Here is an 18,498-nt window from a genome sequence, read left to right on the forward strand (position 1 = left end):
CCTACGTGTACAAAATCCTTTTGAACTCTCTCGCTGCTTTTATTCAGGGAATGTGCCCTGGTGCGGGCATCTCCTTGTAAGTGCTCGCTCAGCCCAGGGCCATGACTGCTGCCCACAGACAACATGTCTGGACTGTCAAGAGCTTCCTAACTGTGCTCCCCCACTTCACACTGGATCTGCATAGTTTTTCCCTTGTCAGAAGCCGCCTGACTGAATTAAGATTAAAACTCAAAATGCTTGTCTCCAGTCCTCACATCATAACTCTGACGGTGTCCGTGGATGTTAAGCCCCGCTGTCCTCTGAGCTGGGGACATTTTTTTTTTTTCTAAACTGTCCTTTCATTACCTCTCACCTGTGATTCATTACCCACCATTTACCTTTCTCAGAATATTCCTGAACTTCCTCCCCGATCCCAGCAAGTGCTTATTGTATCCGGTGACACCATCATATGGATTCTTGACATGCAGGAAAAGAGGAGAAATGTGCTCAGAAACTTTCTGGTTTGGGTGCAGAGCCTCTCTGAAAAGCCAGCAGCTGGTGCAGAAGGTGGGGGATGACGAATCTGGGCTGCTCTTCTGGGACTGTAGTGTGCTGCCTTCAGCTTCTCGGAGAGCCCCAGCAGAAAATGGGGAGCACTCACCAGTGAGGCGAGGGGGTGCGCGATAAAACATCTCTGATCTCCTGTGGACAGGCTACATAGTAAGTTGTCTTCTGCTTTTACTTCCCTAGTCTCCATTTCTGACTCTACACCCACCCCTCTCCATCCCACGTGCCCGGGACACACTCTTTTCTCCATAGTGCGCGTGCACCTTCCCCTCCATTCTTAAGCTCGAGCTGAATTCACCGCTGGGGGCGGGGTGGGAGGACTGGAAACCGATCTGGAGCGTTGGGTAGGGGTGCGCCTGGGGAAATCGGACCAACCAGGCCCTGAGAGGACTGGCTTCCCATGGGTAGCCTGCCAGGGGAGCTATGCGCTCCGGGGCTTCTGCGCTTGTAGTGGAGTCTGTCTCAGGGGAGTCTGAGGCGCTCGCCAGGGCTGGCGTTACTCCCCCAACTCCAGAGTCCGGGAAAACCAAGCAGGGAAACAGAACAGATCATGAGGTCAGTGTGGGCCTCCCTCCCCCAACACCGCTGGCTGCTTCTGGCGATGCTCTTTCTTGAGGTTGTGGGCGATGACATACTATTTGACCCCAACTGGGGGTTTGACTCGTATGAAATCACCGTTCCCAAAGAGCTAAGCTTTAGGAAAGGGGAGCAGGGTGTGGACAGTTCTTTGTCGTACCTCTTACAGATACAAGGCAAGAAGCACGTCATTCACCTGTGGCCCAAGAAGTTACTGTTGCCCAGACATTTGCCCGTTTTCTCCTTCACTCAAGAGGGCCGTTTGGTAGAGGATTACCCACACGTACCAAACGAGTGCAATTACATGGGCTCCGTGGAAGGCTCTCAGGAATCTGGGACTACTCTGAGTACATGCATGGGGGGTCTGCGAGGCATCTTGAACATAGACTCCAGTTATTACCAAATCGAGCCCCTCGTGGCCTCTTCCAGTTTTGAACACGTTGTGTATCTCCTAAATAAGGACGAATTTAGCAGGCAGAGCTGTGGTGTGGTTGATGAAGAAACCAAGGAGGAAACCGCCCAGCAAGAGGAAATGGCTAGAATAGATACCTTTCATCAATCCTACCATCACCGAAAGTTCTTGGAACTGGTCATGGTCTTTAATTGGGAGAGATTTGTGTTTTTACAAAAGAATTTTTCTAGAGTCGTTGATGATGCTATTCTTCTAGCTTCAATTGTGGATACCTACTTTCAGGATGTCGGGTTGAGGATCCAGCTAAAAGGACTTGAAGTTTGGTCGAATAATGACAAAATTTTTACTCACTTTCCCACTTTGGCCGAAGTGTTAGGTCAGTTCGTACTGTACAAAAGAGTGGCGTTGCATTTCCGGCTTCCCTCGGACTGGGCACATCTGTATCTCGGGATACGTTATTCAGATGCTGTTGCCTGGTCCTGGGGAAGAGCATGTGAAGAGTACCATGCTGGATCGGCAAGCAGCTTACTTGATGTAAGTATCCTGGGACCTGCTACTTGGACCGCTCATGAAGTGGGCCACTGTGTGGGGATGAGACATGATGAGGAGTACTGTCAATGCAGAGGCAGGAAGAGCTGTGTCATGGGCACAGGACGCACAGGGTTTAGTAACTGTAGTTACCAGCAGTATTTTAAACATGTAGGCTATAAAATGTCGCATTGTCTATCTGACATCCCAGGACGAGGCTATGTGGTTAAGAGGTGTGGAAACAAAATTGTTGAAGACCAAGAGGAATGTGACTGCGGTTCCACAGAAGACTGCAAAGAAGACCTGTGCTGTGGGCCAGACTGTAAATGGAAAGAAGGCGTCAACTGCTCCACTGGGCTGTGTTGTCATAAGTGTGGCTTTCTTCCAGCAGGCCATGTGTGCAGGCGGGAGGAGAATGAATGTGACCTTGCCGAGTACTGTGACGGGTTCTCGGGCGTCTGTCCAGATGACGTTTACAAGCAGGATGGAACTCCCTGCAAACACGAAGGACTTTGTTTCAATAAGGGATGCAGGTCCAGGTACATGCAGTGCCAGGGCATCTTTGGAACGACTGCCAAGGAGGCTCCTCACCAATGTTATGATGCAGTTAATATGATAGGCGATCAGTATGGTAACTGTGGCATCTTAAATGCTACTCGATATCAAAGGTGTAATAGGGACAACGCGATCTGTGGCAGGCTACAGTGTATGAACGTCAAAGCCATCTCCAATTTGCCAGAGCACACTACTATACTGTCCACCTATCTGAAGACAGATAATCTCCTATGCTGGGGCACAGGCTATCATGGAGCCATGATACCCCATGGGATACCTGATGTAGGCGATGTTAGTGATGGCACCTCCTGTGGCCATGACCAGGTGTGTATTAACAGAACTTGCGTTGATGTCGTCAACCTGAAGTTTGACTGCTTGCCCTACAAGTGCAATAGCCGAGGTGTCTGCAACAACAGAAGGAACTGCCACTGCATGTATGGCTGGGAACCCCCGTTCTGCGAAGAGGTAGGATTTGGTGGGAGCGTTGACAGTGGACCTCCTGGACCTATGGCAGAGGAAGTGCTCCCATCATTTCGAGTTAAGTACATTATGCTGATACGTGTTTTTTTATTCGTCATCTCGGTGATCTTTGTGGTTTTTAAGCAGCTGGTTAAAAATTTGTTTCATAAAAACCAGCAAAAAGAACCAGAGCAGACTCAATCTGAAACAGATGATGACATGTCAGAAATGTAATCAGGCAGCCCTGTCATCTAACACATTTGGCTATTTAACAAGCTTATCATTTATTCACATGACTCTTCATTCTTTTTCCCGGAACGATTTCACACAAATTTACCATGCCTTTAAAATCAGCAAAAATAAATGATATTCTTGTTTGGAAACAAATCAGTGCATTTTTTCCCCCTAGGATTCATTTTCAATTCAGTTTGGGATCAAGTGTTGGATTACCTGAAAAAGACTATTAATGGCCTATCTGAATGCCGTCAGGGAACGACTCGTGTTCAGAGTATAGTCCTGTCTTAACATCCTGGTGAAGGAGGCTGACTTCTCCCCTGTGTGTTTCAGCTTCTTCAGGGCTAGCATCTACACCTGTGCACATGCACCTGCTGCATGCACCTGTGCACCTGCTGCATGCACCTGTGCACCTGCTGCAGGATACTTGGTGATAACACATTTTATAAATGAAAAAAAAAAACAACCCATGTGTTACAAGGGTTGATCCCTTCAGCGAGACTTTCTGTCATATCTCTTCTGGTGGATACAGCTCTGTCTGTTGCTGTGTGGTTTCTGACTTGGTGTTTGAGGTGATCTCCAATGGGACAGCTATCCTAAATTGTCATGACACCTGCATTTCTGTACAGCCTATAGAAGATGACAGCCCTTAGCAGTGTTGGGAGCATGGCTATTAACAAAATTTAATGTTTGCTGCGTTTTTTGGTAGTTTTTGTTTGTTGGTTAACTTGAGCCTCAATTGAGAAACTGCCTCCATCAGATTGGCCTGCAGGCAAGTCTGTGGAGCATTTTCTTGATTCATAGTTGTTGTGAGAGGACCCAGCCCACTGTGGGTGGTGCCACACCTGGGCAGGTGGTCCTGGGTGGCACGAAAAAGCAGACTGAGCAAGTCATGAGGAGGAAGCCAGTAAGCAGCACCCTCCACGGCCTCTGTTTCAGCTCCTGCCTCCAGGTTCCTGCCTTGTTTGAGTTCCTGCCCTGACTTTCCTTCATGATGGACTGTAAAGTGTAAGCCGAAATAAACCCTTTCCTTCCCAAGTTGGTTTTGGTCATGGTGTTTATCACAGCGGTAGAAAGCACACCAGGGCGATGTGTCTGCATTCACTGGGAGGTCTTTTTGAGTGGCTCCAGGTTTATTGCACCCCTAAGTACAACTGAAGAACATGAAGAATGCCTTTTATCCCCAACATCCTTCAATGCTCTGTCTCTAAATCTCTCCCTGTGCACAGTGCTGGCATGGTGGGGGGAGGAAAGCTGAATGATTTCCCACAAGGCATCATTGCCACTTCTACGTCCAGGGAGAAGCTCATCCCTCTCCATACTTGGGCCATCCCAAGTTGTTGCATCCTGTTCAAGACCGGATCTTCCTGATGTTCCCACTGAGACAGCATGACAGCCTCCTGTACCATATCCCAGTTTGCTGTGCCTTAGCCACGAAGTTCTAATTAAAGCCAAAAAAACAGGGCAGACACAGCTGATCATCTGGCCTGTCTAGACTACTTTGGGTTTGTTTTCACTCAGAGGAAAAAATGTAAATAACTTTAGTTTTGTGATGATCATAATTCTAAACATTTATTAAGCCTGGCCGGCCATGCAATGTCCTGAAATATAAGGACACTGAGTCACAGCTGAGTACTGATAATGATGGACAACATTACGAAGAGCTCACTATGTGCCAAGCCATGGTCTAAAGAATTTCATGTGTGTTGTTGTATATACTGTTAAAAATGATTCTGCTATAGGTGTTTTTAGATTTTTAAATTTTATTTTATGTATATGAGTGTTTACTTTAAGGTATGTATGTATGTATGTATGTATGTATACTACATGCTTTGGTACCCAGAAGAGGACATTGGGTACCCTGTTGCTGGGGTTATGCATAGTTATGAATCAAACCACCATATGGGTGCTGAGAACTGAACTCAGGTCCTCTGCAAAAGCAATGGTTCTTAACTGCTGAGTCACTTCTCTAGTCCTGGTGCTTATTTTTCGATGGAAACCAAGTCACAGAAATGTTAAAACACCTACATAGGTTTCTACACCAATAAAAACAACATTACTTGAGGGAAAAACTTCATATATTAATAAAGATCAAGTTTAAAGATAAGACAATGACTTGTTGAGAAATCTTAAAGTTATTAGTATATTTAGGAAACAGGTTTTTAACATATCAGTGAATATATATATGTATATATATATATATACACACACACACATATATAATATTTACCATCTTAACCATTTTGGTGGTAATTGGTACATTTCACTTTGGGCAGATGTTCTAGAGAACTCTTCTTTTTTTGAGACAGCGTCTCACTATGTTGCTCCACCCCTCATTGGCCAGGGACTCTTTATATTCTTTATGTAGACCCGGCTGGCCTCAAACTCACAGCAATCCACCTGCCTTGGTCTCCTGGCTGTTGGGATTAAAGGTGTGCCCAGCCACGCCCAGCAAGACTCTCTTCACCTTCCAAAACTACTATTGTAGATGACCATTTAATCATGCCGTTCTCTCTTCCCCATCTCCTCATAGTGCCCTTTCTGTCTGTGTGAATAAGTAAGCTAAATCCCTCCCTGAAGCACATTCACGTGGTACTCTTCTTTTTGTGACTGGCTTCTCTTAGCACAGTGTTTTCAGAGTTAATCTGTTTGTAGTATGTTGTTAAGAGAGAGACCTTAAATGTCCAACATCTAATTACAAAGACTGGATGATGAAGGGAAGGAGAGCTGATCAGTTAACAGCTCCAGGCCACAGCAGCAGATCATTCCACATTTTCCCACCTGTGCTAAAACTATGACTCAGACTCTCCCATATGGCTGACTGACAGGTGCCCCTGCATCCTGTTTTAATCTTAACCAAGCCAAATCAACAAAACTACCCTGTTCCCAAACTTCTATGCTTTTTTTTTTTTTTTGTCAACCTGCTCTTCCTGTCTATAGTCAGCATAGCTCCCATGTAAACAGCTTATGCGTTCCTTCTCCCAACATTTGCTATTAAAATGATCTTGCCTTATGGACATGAAAGGCATTTTGTCCCCAGGTGCTACGTAGCTCAGTTGTTGGGCATTACAGAAGTGCTCCCCGGGCCCTGGTTCATTTCTGGCTACCATCAGTAGTGGTTCAACAAAGTCTTTTCCTTCAGAGCTAGCTCAGTCTCAACAGTTTTGATTCAACTCTGTGTCAGACATTTTTTCCTTCATAAGGTTGGATAATATTTCAATGTGACTATATACTGTATTTTCTTTTTAAAGATTTAGCTGTCAGTTATGTTTTACAGGCTTCTTTTAAAAATTTAAAGTCTTATTTCTTTTTTAAATTTTTATACCCATACAAGTACTGTACTTACATCATATCCACACCTCCTTCTTGCCCCTCCAACTCGCCTGCATTTCTCAGTTTTCTCTCTAACCCATACCCTCTCAGTTAAGCATGCCGAGTTCATTTAGTGTCGCTCATATGTCCTTGTGTTGGGGCTGACCACTTAGGAATGGATAACCTATCAGGGGGCTCATCCCCAGAGAAGGCTGATTCTCCTTCTCTCTGCACTCATTGCTTGCTGTGGCTCTTCATCTAGTGGATGGGGCCCTGTGTGTGACACTGGTCCCTTCACTTGGGCATGTCAGCTGGTGGTGTCATCACGTACAGCTTGTTTCCGTGATCGTATCGTTAGGATCTGTATTCCCTTCCACCATCAACTCACGTTGTTTCTGCCTTTATTCTAGTCTGAGTAACACTAGTAAAAGAAACTTGGCAGAGGAATGTTTTTCTATGTGTCCAATTCTTTGGGGCATATGTTTGAAAGTGAAATTGTTAGATATTTTGGTAATTATATTTTTTTAAGCTAGCTTGCTGTTCTCACAACATGTGGGTAGCTTTTCACATCCTGGCTCACGTTGCCCAAGGGTTCCAGTTTCTTTCTTTTTTAAATCCCCTCTCCATATTACACATTCACACACCATACCTCTCTCTCTCTCTCTCTCTCTCTCTCTCTCTCTCTCTCTCTCTCTCTCCCCCTCCCTCCCTCCCTCCCTCCCTCCCTCCCTCCCTCCCTCTCTCTCTCTCTCTCTCTCTCTCTCTCTCTCTCTCTCTCTCTCTCTCTCTCTCTCACACACACACACACACACACACACACACCCGTGACTGTGGAGCCATGGCATACATGTGGAAGTCAGAGGACAACGTTAAGTGTTGATCCTAACCTTCCACCACCTTGTTTGAGACAGTGTCTCTCTTTTTCACTGCTGCATGTGCCAGGCCAGCTGACCTGCAAGTTTCCAGAATTCTCCTGTCTTTGTCTCCCGTCTTGCCCCAGGAGTGCTGGGATTGCAGGTGTGTGCCACCATGCCCAGCTTTAATGTGGTATCTGAGGATCTAAATTCAGGTCCTGATGCTTGCATGGCAAATGCTTGAGCTACTGAGGCATCTCCCCCAAGGATTCCAATTTCTGCCATCCTCCCCTTCACAGGGAATTTCTGGCCCTCAGCAATGGTCTTTCTATGCATGTGAGGTACTGTCTTACAGATTTGATTTTCATATCTCCTAAGGATTATGGATGTTAAACATCTTCTCATAATTTATTGGGTCTTTGTGTATTTTCACTGGTGAATATGTATTAAAATCTCTTGTGCCAGGCGGTGGTGGCACATGCCTTTTATCCCAGCACTCAGGAGGCAGAGGCAGGTGGATCTCTGGAGTTCGAGGCCAGCCTGGGCTACAGAGTGAGTTCCAGGACAGGCTCCAAAGCTATACAGAGAAACCCTGTCTCGAAAAAAAAAAAATCTCCTGCTCATTTTTTTTATTGCTTGTTTGGGTTTTTAATTGCTGTTTTCCAAGAACCAGTTAATGGTTTCATTGACTTCTCTCTATTGCTTTTCCGTTTTCTACTATTCACATCCCATAAAACTGTACACCCAGGAATCCCATAAAAACACTGAACTGGAAGACATAATATATATAATAATATATATACAGAAGACCGGGTGCATACCCATGCAGGCCCTCCCTGTGCATGCTGCTTTGGTCCTGTGAGTTGTCCAGGCACAGGTGTGTGGGTTCACGCGGATCTGTGGAAAGAAAACTCAGAGGCACCTTAAGAATGAATCTAGCCTTCTCGGCTGCAGGGGGATCCAGTCTCTGAGGACTGAAACACTTACCCTTCACCCAAGGCATTTTTATTTTTCTCAGTATAATACACTTTAGCCTGTTGATTTCCATATGTTCGAAACAACCTGAAAGAAGCTCCCGAAACTACAATGCCAAGTGCAAATTCCTCCATTTGTCAGGTACCACGGTTTTCCCGGTTTCCTGACCCAAGTTTTGCACAGGCCTTTGTATCCTTGGGAGACTCTGAGACAAGATTCACATAGAGACAAGAGAAACAAAAGGTGTCTGCTAAACAAAAGATGGATTGGGGCTAGGTGCTACTCTCTGGAGCCCAGGCCAGGTGTAGCCCAGTGGGAGTGCAGCCACAGACAGGAATGAGAGACCCACTCAGGAATCTCATATCTAGTCTCTGGTTCCTGGGGTTGCTACATGACCACACATGCACTGTCCAATAGCCAAGCAAGAGGCTTAATCATCCCAGGGCCTTACATCCTACATAATCTGTGTGCTGCGTGGTCACATAATTTGCACACAGCGTGATCACATAATCCATATGCATGCATGGTGTAGCTATGTAAGCCCATACGCGCACGTGGGGGGGAATCCATAAAAAGCGGGTCACAGACTCCTGCCCTCTCTTCTTCTTCCTCTCTCTCCCTGCACAATCTTCCATAGGTCTAGGCACATTCCCCTCTGTTCCTTCTCTTAGTAAACTCTTATAGTGGGTTTTGTATGCCTCGTGGCTTTTCTCGCACGGTAAACAGCACCGCTTAATGAATAACACAGCGCTGCACAGTAATAACTAACACTGGTGCCGAGCCGAAGCAGTCCCTCCCAGCGCTCTGCATCTGGGACCCTGTACCTAGGTTTGTTCGATCTATGACTGCCCGCTTTTTCATTTGCCCCGCTACCGGACCACTTCGCACAACACCGGCTGCTCCTATTAGTGAGTTTTCCCTTCCCAGTCTCTAGCCATTTCCCATGACTACAGCCTGAGATAGATCTCTGACTGTCGGACTCCCGGGGGTCCTTGGGCTGTGCACACACGGCCTCATTCTCTCGCTTGATGAAGCACTGAATGCTGTTGGACCCCTAGGGGGTCCTTGTGCTGTGTATGCCCTGGCCCTCGCCCTTCTATCTTGATGAAGTGTTGGGTGACTTGTGCCAATCAGTCGCCGATCCTCACTTGATCTTGGGGATGCCTGAGATTGGAGTCTTGGATCACTTTTTGTTTTCTCTCGGCTGCAGTCATGGGAAATAAGGCTTCCTCCTATTAGTCTTCCTCCTCCTCTGAGAAATGCCTTAAATATCCTTTAGGTAACAATAAAAATGGCCACCTAATGGCTCCTTGGACTCCAATATTTTATGGGAATTATCTAACTTCTGCCAGCAAACAGCAAATGAAAAGAGTTACCTTATCCCCAAGCTCTGTTTACCTAAGCTCTAAACCCTCCCTCCTTGATTCCTTCTCTCCTGCCCACGTGCTCCTAGCCATGTAACCTGAACCTGAGGAATCTCTGACTCCAATAAACCTCTTGCCTCCTCCTCCTCTCCAGTTTTGGACAGGCCGCTCCAACCGCCCGACGCTGGTTCCCACCTTCACTTCTCCTGTCACTCATTCTCCAGCTGCCCTGAGGAGCACAGACGGGTCTGGGAGCAGGCCAGGACACATGCAAATGAGTTTCATCAAACCAATGCTGCCCACCTACTCAGGGCTGAGGCGGTTCCCGATCAGGACCCACCTTGGAATTATAATAGCTCGGATGGTAGCCAGGCAGTGGTGGCGCATGCCTTTAATCCCAGCACTCCAGAGGCAGAGGCAGGCAGATCTCTATGAGTTCAAGGCCAGCCTGGTCTACAGAGTGAGCTCTGGGAAAGGTGCAAAGCTACACAGAGAACCCCTGTCTCAAAAAACAAAACAAAACAGCAAAAATAGCTCAGGTGGCTCTCTAGAGATCGGTTTATAACCTGCCTTCTGGCGGCTCTTCATAAGGCTGCCCTCAAACCAGTAAACTATGAAAAGCTATCTCACATCTCCCAGAGCTTCCCCTTCATCAGGGCTAAATTTAAGCATCTGGAGAGAGGGGCCCTTTCCACAGGCAGAAGTCTTAGTGGTGGCATTTAAGGTACCATGGGAGAGATGAAAAAGCCTGTAAACAGAACTGCCAAATGCTGGCACACACTATCCGACTGGCAGCCCAAAGCCTCCAAGTCCCTGTTTTAAATGTGGTAGAGAAGGCCACTGGACTCGTGTTTGCCCTGCCCCATGCAGGCCACCAACTGGGCCTGGTCTGAAGGGCCACCAAAAGGGACAATGGTCAGCTGACGGCCAAGGTGCACCTCGTGGCATGGGGACATCAAACAAAGACCACCCTCCAGTGATCTCCTAGGCTTGGCTGTGGGCAAGGATTGAAGGTGCCATCTCTTACAGGGAACCCAGGATAGCCACTGCAGTGTTGGGGCAATGTATTTCCTTTCTTTTGGACACCAAAGTCACTTACTCAGTCCTGAGGGAGTTTTTGGGTCCTGCCTCTTCTTCTTGTTTCCCTGTTGTTGGGGTAGAGGAACAGCCTTACCTACCCCATCACTTAGTTATATTTTCAGGGGTATCCCTCTCACCCACACATTTTTAGTTGTGTCAACCTGCCCTGTGTTCCTAATGGGGAGAGATTTTCTAGCTAAGGTAGGAGCTTTTATTTCATTTGCTCCTTCCACTTGCTTTACTCCAGACTCGTCAGCCTCAGGACACCCTCCTGTCTCTACTGACCATATTCTGCTACATCAGCTTCCCTCTGTGTCTCTAATAACACACTCAAATCTCTAATTAACTACTCAGCTAATTGTTACAGGACCACCATAGAGCCAGAGGCCAAGGACCATCAAGTATACCCAGGTGGTAAGGAACAGTAACAGTCCAGAGGTATTTACACCCCCAGGCTCAAAAGGGTCTGGACTCTGCTAAACTACTAAAGAAAACAGGTGCATTGAGATTTGTCTTAGATAAGGCTTGTCTCAGGTAAAAATTAAAAGCATGTTCCAAATTTCTCTCTCTCTCTCTCTCTCTCTCTCACCAATATAGCAGAGTACTAAACATTATCATATCATGGCTACCAGCTCAAGATTTTAAATTCCCTGTGGCTGCTTCTTAATATGTTTAAAAATTCTTCCGAGCTCCAGAGCCAACTTGAATCTACCTGGACAGGTCAGATCCACTTCAGATAAGTATACCCCAAACTTTTCTGGTCCTGGGACCCCTCAGAGAACCCCCCCCAGGGAAAAGTTTTTCTAAACTTCCACTTCTGTCTCGCCAGCACCTTGTCAGACCCAAACAGTCACAGAACCCTAAGCAGTGGAAGGCATTGGATGATTCCCAGAGCAGCTGAGGACAACCCACTACCTCAGGATGTCTGGCTACCCCAAAAGCCCCTTTCCCTACCCTCAAGAGTTGACCAACACCCACCAAGTCAGCAGAAAGCAGTTTCAGGAGACACGGCACCCCCATTCCTGTTTACCCACCATTTTTTATAATATACACAGAGTCTGGAATGTTTGTTACATGACCACACATGAACTGTCCAGTAGCCAAGCAAGAGGCTTAGTCATCCCGGGGCCTTACAGCCTACATAATCTGTGCACTGTGTGGTCACATAATTTGTGCACAGCGTGATCATGTAATCTATGTGCATGTGTGGTGTAGCTATGTAAGCCCATATGTGCATGTGTGGGGGAATCCATAAAAAGCGGGTCACAGACTCCTGCCCCCTCTTCTTCTTCCTCTCTCTCCCTGCACAATCTTCCATAGGTCTAAGCACATTCCCCTCTGTTCCTTCTCTTAATAAACTCTTATAGTGGGTTTTGTTGTGCCTCGTGGCTTTTCTCGCACAGTTAACAGTGCCACTTAATGAACAGCACAGCACTGCATAATAATAACTAACACTTGGTACCCAAGCATTGTTGGGTATGGGTTCCATCTTGTGGAGTGGGCCTTAAGTCAAATCAGGTATTGATTGTTTACTCTTACAAGCTTTGTGCCAGCATTGCTCCAGCATATCTTGCAGGAAGAACACCTTTGTGGATGAAAGGGTTTGTGGCTGGCTTAGTGTTTACATTTCTCTTTTGGTAGTGTGCAGAGTACAAAAGATACTAGCAAGTAGGGGTGAAGGCTCTATGGAGATACCAGCTCAGCCTCCCCAGGTTCAACGAGTTGTGTGGGTGTTGTGTTCAGCAATGGGGACTTGCTGTCTGTTTGTGGAGAGCAACCTATAGTTTTATTAGCAGCCTGGGTTGTTTGGGGGATTCCAATGGGACCCCGTTGGCCAACAACTCAATTAGATGTAACCCAACCCCAGTGCAGGAAGCTGCATTTGCTAGCAAGAGATAGCTACCTGGGACTCTGTCTCCTCTGGCTTTCTGAACAGAACATTCATAGTGCAGGCACTACGTTCAACCGTTAGTAAATGGACCTCATGAAACTGAGAAGCTTCTGCACAGCAAAGAACACTCATTTGGACAAAATGGCAGCCTGTAGAATGGGAAAAGATTTTTTTTTACCAACTCCACATTTGACAGAGGACTAATATCCAAAATATATAAAGAACTCAAAAACCTAGCTATCAAGAAAACAAATAATCCAATTAAAAACAGGGTACATATCTAAACAGAGAATTCTTAAAAGAGGAATCTTAAATGGCTGAGAAAAACTTAAAGAAATGTTCACCATCCTTAGCCACCATGGAAGTGCAAATCAAAACTACTCAGATTTCATTTTACACCTGTCAGAAGGGCTAAGATCCCTAAAACAGATGTCATGTGATTTCAGTCATTTAAAATCTGTTAAGACTTGTTTTGTGGCAGAATGTATGGTTTGTGCTAAAGAATATTCATCTTCAATTAGTTTTCTAATCTTGTTGAATGGGATATTGTGTGCGTTTGTTGAGGCCAAAAAGTCTGTAGTGATGCTGAAGTCCTGTGTTATATTTTGATATCCTATCTGGGTATTACATCCATTGTTGAAAGCACAGCATTGGAACTTATCATTATTGCTGTAAAGTTAATCCATTTTTCCTTCTCATTCTGTCTGTTTGGTACATAAGTGCTTATAATTGTTTATCTTTATGAATTGTTTGTTTTTCTTCTCACTTACTACTGTTTTACTTAAATAACAATGTTGAAGATGGATAAACGACGATGAAGTCTTCAAAGGCCATGGTGCTTAGGCTGTACTGAGCACAGTTCTAATTGTGTCAAGGCTTTCCATGCATTATTTTTTTGATCTACATGCAGTTATGGCGCAGGATGATGTACCAGCAAAAGGTGCATTATGACTTTCTAAACTTGAATCCACCTTATCGCCTATAGAGTGTGCAATATTTTTTTTTTTTGGTTTTTCGAGACAGGGTTTCTCTGTGTAGCTTTGCGCCTTTCCTGGAACTCGCTTTGGAGACCAGGCTGGCCTCGAACTCACAGAGATCCGCCTGGCTCTGCCTCCCAAGTGCTGGGATTAAAGGCGTGCGCCACCACCGCCTGGCAATTTTTTAAAAGCATTTGGCAATATAGTAAGTAACATTTTTCCTCCTATACCCTTATAAAAGTCACAAATCACAAGAGTTGGCACCTGGAAGTTACCCAAATACAGTGTTTAAAATGTACAAAACAGAGGACCCTGTCAAGATTCAGCCTGAACACCTTTATGTTTGGAACTAACACTGGCTCAGTTAATGTCCTAACCTGGTGTGAGCTGATGATGAATCCTGGGGCCATGTAAGGAGAGAACAGATGCTCTAATGCTTCTGTGTGGCCCTGGGCTCCTTCAGAAAACAACACTAAGTTTTGTTCCAGGATATAAAAACTTGACTGAGTGTGGACAGGTAACCTCGGGTCAGGCCCAGTACCAATCAATTCTGTTTAATTGCACACCACGTCCCTATACCTTTATATCATATACGCTGCTAATCTCTCACACCTTAAGGTTTCTTCTCTCTCTCTCTCTCTCTCTCTCTCTCTCTCTCTCTCTCTCTCTCTCTCTCTCTCTTTCTTTCTTTCTTTTTTGAGACAGGATCTTAATTATGTGGTCCTGACTGGCCTGGAACTCTCTATATGATCATTAGTCATTTGTATTTATTCTTTTAAGAGCTCTGTGTTCAGTTCCATGGCCCATTTTAAAAAACTGAGTTGTTTGTTTTTGTGATGTTTATTTACATGACTTCTTTGCTTATTTGAGATACTAATCCTCTGTCAGATTTATAGCTGGCAAAGATTTTCTCTCATTTTGTAGGGTATGTTTCTTAATTTGACTGACACTTTCTTTTGCTGTATAAGATGTTTTATCTTGTTGATGTTTAAGTTTCATGAGATCCCATCTGTTGATTATTGACCTTATTTTCTCGGTGATCAGAATCCTATTTAGAAAATCCTTACCTATGCCAATGTCTTAAAGTGTACTCTTTACTTTTCCCTCTAGATGTTTCAGAGTTTCAGGTCTATGTTGGGTCCTTGATAGATTTGGAGTTGATTTTTGTTCAGGACAAAAGACAAGGATTTATTTTTGTTTTTCTGCATGTAGATTTCCAATTTTCATGGTACTATTTGTTGGAGATGTTTTCTTTTCTCCATGCATCTTTTGGTCATCTTTGTCAAAACCCAGGTAGCTGTATACTGATGATACAAGTTTCATAGAAAGAGAAGGGTAGTGTTCCTTTCCTATCTTGTGGGACAGTTTGAGAAGCATTGGTATTAGTTCATCTTGAGGGACTGGTAAAATTCAACACTAACTCCATGTAGGCCTGGACATTTTTAGTTGGGCGATTTTTAAATCACTGTTTTAATCTTACTGCTTGTTATCAGTCTGTTTAAACTATTTATCCCTTCTTGGCTTATTTTGGTAGGTCATATATACCTAGAAATTAATCCATTTCTTTTATATTTTTCAATTTAGTGAAATATTTGCAAAACAAGACCTGATGATGGCTTGGATTTCATTGTTATCTGTTGTAAGGGTCCATTTTCATCTCCAATTTTATTAACTTGGTTATTCTTCCTTTTAGGTAGTTCAATTAAGGGTCTGTCATTCTTACTTTTCAAAAAAACAACTCTTAGTTTCATTGATTATTTGTAATTTTTATTTCTATTTCATCAATTCCTACACTGATATTAATTTCTTTATCTACCAACTGGCCTTGTGTCTTTAAATGTCTATTTTAGAGAAAGTTCCTTGAGCTGAGAAGAATGTATATTCTTATAGTGTTTATATAGAATGTTCTGTAGATGTCTGTTAAGTTCATTTGATCTGTGATATTATTTAATTCAGATATTTCTAGGTTATTTTTATTGGGATGACCTGTCAATTGGTGGGGACGTGGTATTAAAGTCACCCACTACTACTGTTCTGGTTTTGTCTGTGGCATCTGTAAACCAAGGCTTTTCTCTGTCCCACCCCATTCTGTAGCCACTTCCAAATAATCACTCAAAGGCTTATATTAATTATAAATGCTTGGCTGATGGATCAGGCTTGTTCCTAGCTAGGTCTTATGTTTAAATTAACCCATATTTCTTATCTATGCTTTTCCACATGGTTCGTGGCTTATTACCTCATTTTCTACACATCTTGCTTCCTCAGTGACTGGCTGGCGTCTGCTTGACTCCGCCCTTCTTCATCTCTGTCTTCGGTTTGATTGTACTGTCTAACCTTATTCTGCCTTGCCATTGGCCAAACAGCTTTATTATCAACCAATGAGAACAACACCTATTCACAGCGAATAGGATCCCACAGCATTTCCCCCTTTCTGTCTAATAAAAAAGGAAGGTTTTAAATTTAACATAGTAAAATAATATTTAACAAAAACAGTTATCAAGTAAGAATAAATTACAATATCCAGTCTATTTATATTTGGCAAAATTAAAGAAAATACTCTGTTATCTACCCTATCTTTGTGAGTCTAAGGTTTCAGATCTAATTTACCTTTTACCATAAATAAGGAAAACTGTAATTATAACTATCTAATCTCCAACCCCATGAAAGACCTGAGAAGGAAAATAATATTACCTGAGTAAACAGAAAGTGCATTGAAAGCAACTTCCAAAACTCTAGAAATGACAGAGACATCTGGCTGCCTGGACAGTCCCAAAGTTCTTCTGTAACATTGGGGCATCCATCTTCAGCCTATAGGCCTAAGGTATCTGGCAGACTTCTTAGTGAAGCAAGAAATTTGAAGGACTGTCCTGCCTATATTGGCAAAGTTTATCATTTTCTTTCCTCTATGTCCTTCAGAATGTCTGGAAGTTTCTTCTGTGAATCAGGAACCTGAAGGACCATCCGGCCTTGTTTTGGCAAAGGTTAGCAGTCACTTTCCTGTGGGGTCCTGCATGTGCAGTTTATACAGCATACTGTCAAGAAATCCAAGCAAGAGCAGTTTCTTGCCCAAATGACTAGCCTTGCCACACTGAAAGCAAACTCCATAAGGAGTTTCTTTGATGCCCATCATCTTCTTGGGAGTAGAGCAGTGCTACCAGGAGCAGATGTGTCTCACTTCAGAAGGATTCTAGGTTATTAAAACATTTTAAATGGCATATTTTGTAGGTCTTTGAGGTGATTGAAGATGGCCTATATATCTGAAAAATATCTCTGTATGACCTTGAAAACCTAACTAACATGACTATAATTTTGACAAACATGGGTGACTATTAAAGTGTAATTCTTATTAACCTGTGTAGCTTAAGGACTAAAGTTTCACAATATAAAAATAAATAAGCTGTAGAAGTAATACCTTATGTAAAAGTAGAAACAGATGTATAGTATAAGGACAATAACTAGAAATTGTGACAATATACAAAAATATCTTAACCAGAGATAGAAATGTATAATGCAATATAACAAAATAACCTTAATTTGCATTAATATGCAAAAATATCCTAAACAGAAGTAGAAACATATATACAGTATGACAAACATAATTTTACATTTGTCTCAATATACAAAAATATCTTGAACAGAAGAAGGAACATATGTACAATATAACAAAAATAATTTTGAATTGTATCAGTATACAAAAGTATCTTAGAAATAGAAACATACATACAGTGTAACAAAAATAACTTTGAATTTATATCAATATACAAGAATCCATACCAATGTAAATTATTTAAAACTTATAGTCTACCTTTTAATCCTATCATGCCTATCCTTCCTTTTTTTCAACGAGACCCCTGAGTTTAATCTCTATTGTTCTGCCCCCAACCCTATAGTAACTTATTACCAACCCCCTGCAGATTACAATTATCCATAAACCTGAGGAAAACCCAAAAACCACTCACCCCATCTATAGGGAAAGTGGGCATCATGTTCTTAGAATTACTTCCTGCTGTCTGGGGGACAACGGTGTCTCTATGGGACCCTGAAACAATGCTTAAGTCTTAGGAGAACTAGCTGCAACGTTGGTAGCCAGTCTCTGAGTAATGGATAAAGCTTATCTGAAGTTCTGGCTGGAGTGGTACTAGAGGGTGGACCATCTCAGCCGGCCACCTTAGAATTGTCTTGAGCAGTTTCTAGTACAAAACTGATCTTTGGATGGCATTTATCAGCTTAACAGCATTATAGTGATCCATGAAGAATCATTTGTTGTGGGGCCCCATCATCCTTTTGGAGACTTCAGAGATCACTGTTAGGAAAATTTATTGTTCACTGTGGGGAACTTAAGCATCATTAATATCAAAATGGAAAGCTTAATTTTTAAGATAGTAATATACCTAAAGAAAAATTTTAAAGAGTCAAATTAAATTTGAGGGGAAAGAGATTTGTGACAATAGTTCCTAGATTTGAGCTTTCTTTTGTCCCATACCAGGTGGCTTTTCTGATATGAGACAGAGACTCTGGATTTTCTTTTAACAACATGATTGAGTTTAGAGGAGAGAGCCACACTCCAACTCCAAAGCCAGCTTTAGATTTTAACTGAGTCGGGACAATAAATATTTTGAGAAGTAAAGAGATTTTACCCTGTAGAAGCAGTTATACCATCAGGCCAGTTTTTTTCTTTCCTTGGTAAATTTTTCTGGACAGTTCTCCCTCTTTCTTTAGATGTCTATCTGTCCAA

General features: G+C 43.4%; 1 protein-coding gene across 1 annotated transcript; it reads left to right on the forward strand.

Moving 5' to 3' along the window:
- Positions 1-1,096: 1,096 nt before the first annotated feature.
- On the forward strand, positions 1,097-3,310 carry Adam30 (ADAM metallopeptidase domain 30). Its single transcript, XM_052732210.1, has one exon. The coding sequence runs from the start codon at positions 1,097-1,099 to the stop codon at positions 3,308-3,310; it is 2,214 nt and encodes a 737-aa protein (XP_052588170.1).
- The last annotated feature ends 15,188 nt before the right edge of the window (positions 3,311-18,498 follow it).

Source organism: Peromyscus californicus, unplaced genomic scaffold (genome assembly GCF_007827085.1).
Source record: "Peromyscus californicus insignis strain IS unplaced genomic scaffold, ASM782708v3 Scaffold_9__1_contigs__length_137607984, whole genome shotgun sequence".
NCBI classification, from domain to species: domain Eukaryota; kingdom Metazoa; phylum Chordata; class Mammalia; order Rodentia; family Cricetidae; genus Peromyscus; species Peromyscus californicus.

Excerpts from the sequence above, each read along its gene's own strand:
- Adam30 (XM_052732210.1), top strand. The coding sequence starts at position 1,097 with ATGAGGTCAGTGTGGGCCTCCCTCCCCCAACACCGCTGGCTGCTTCTG.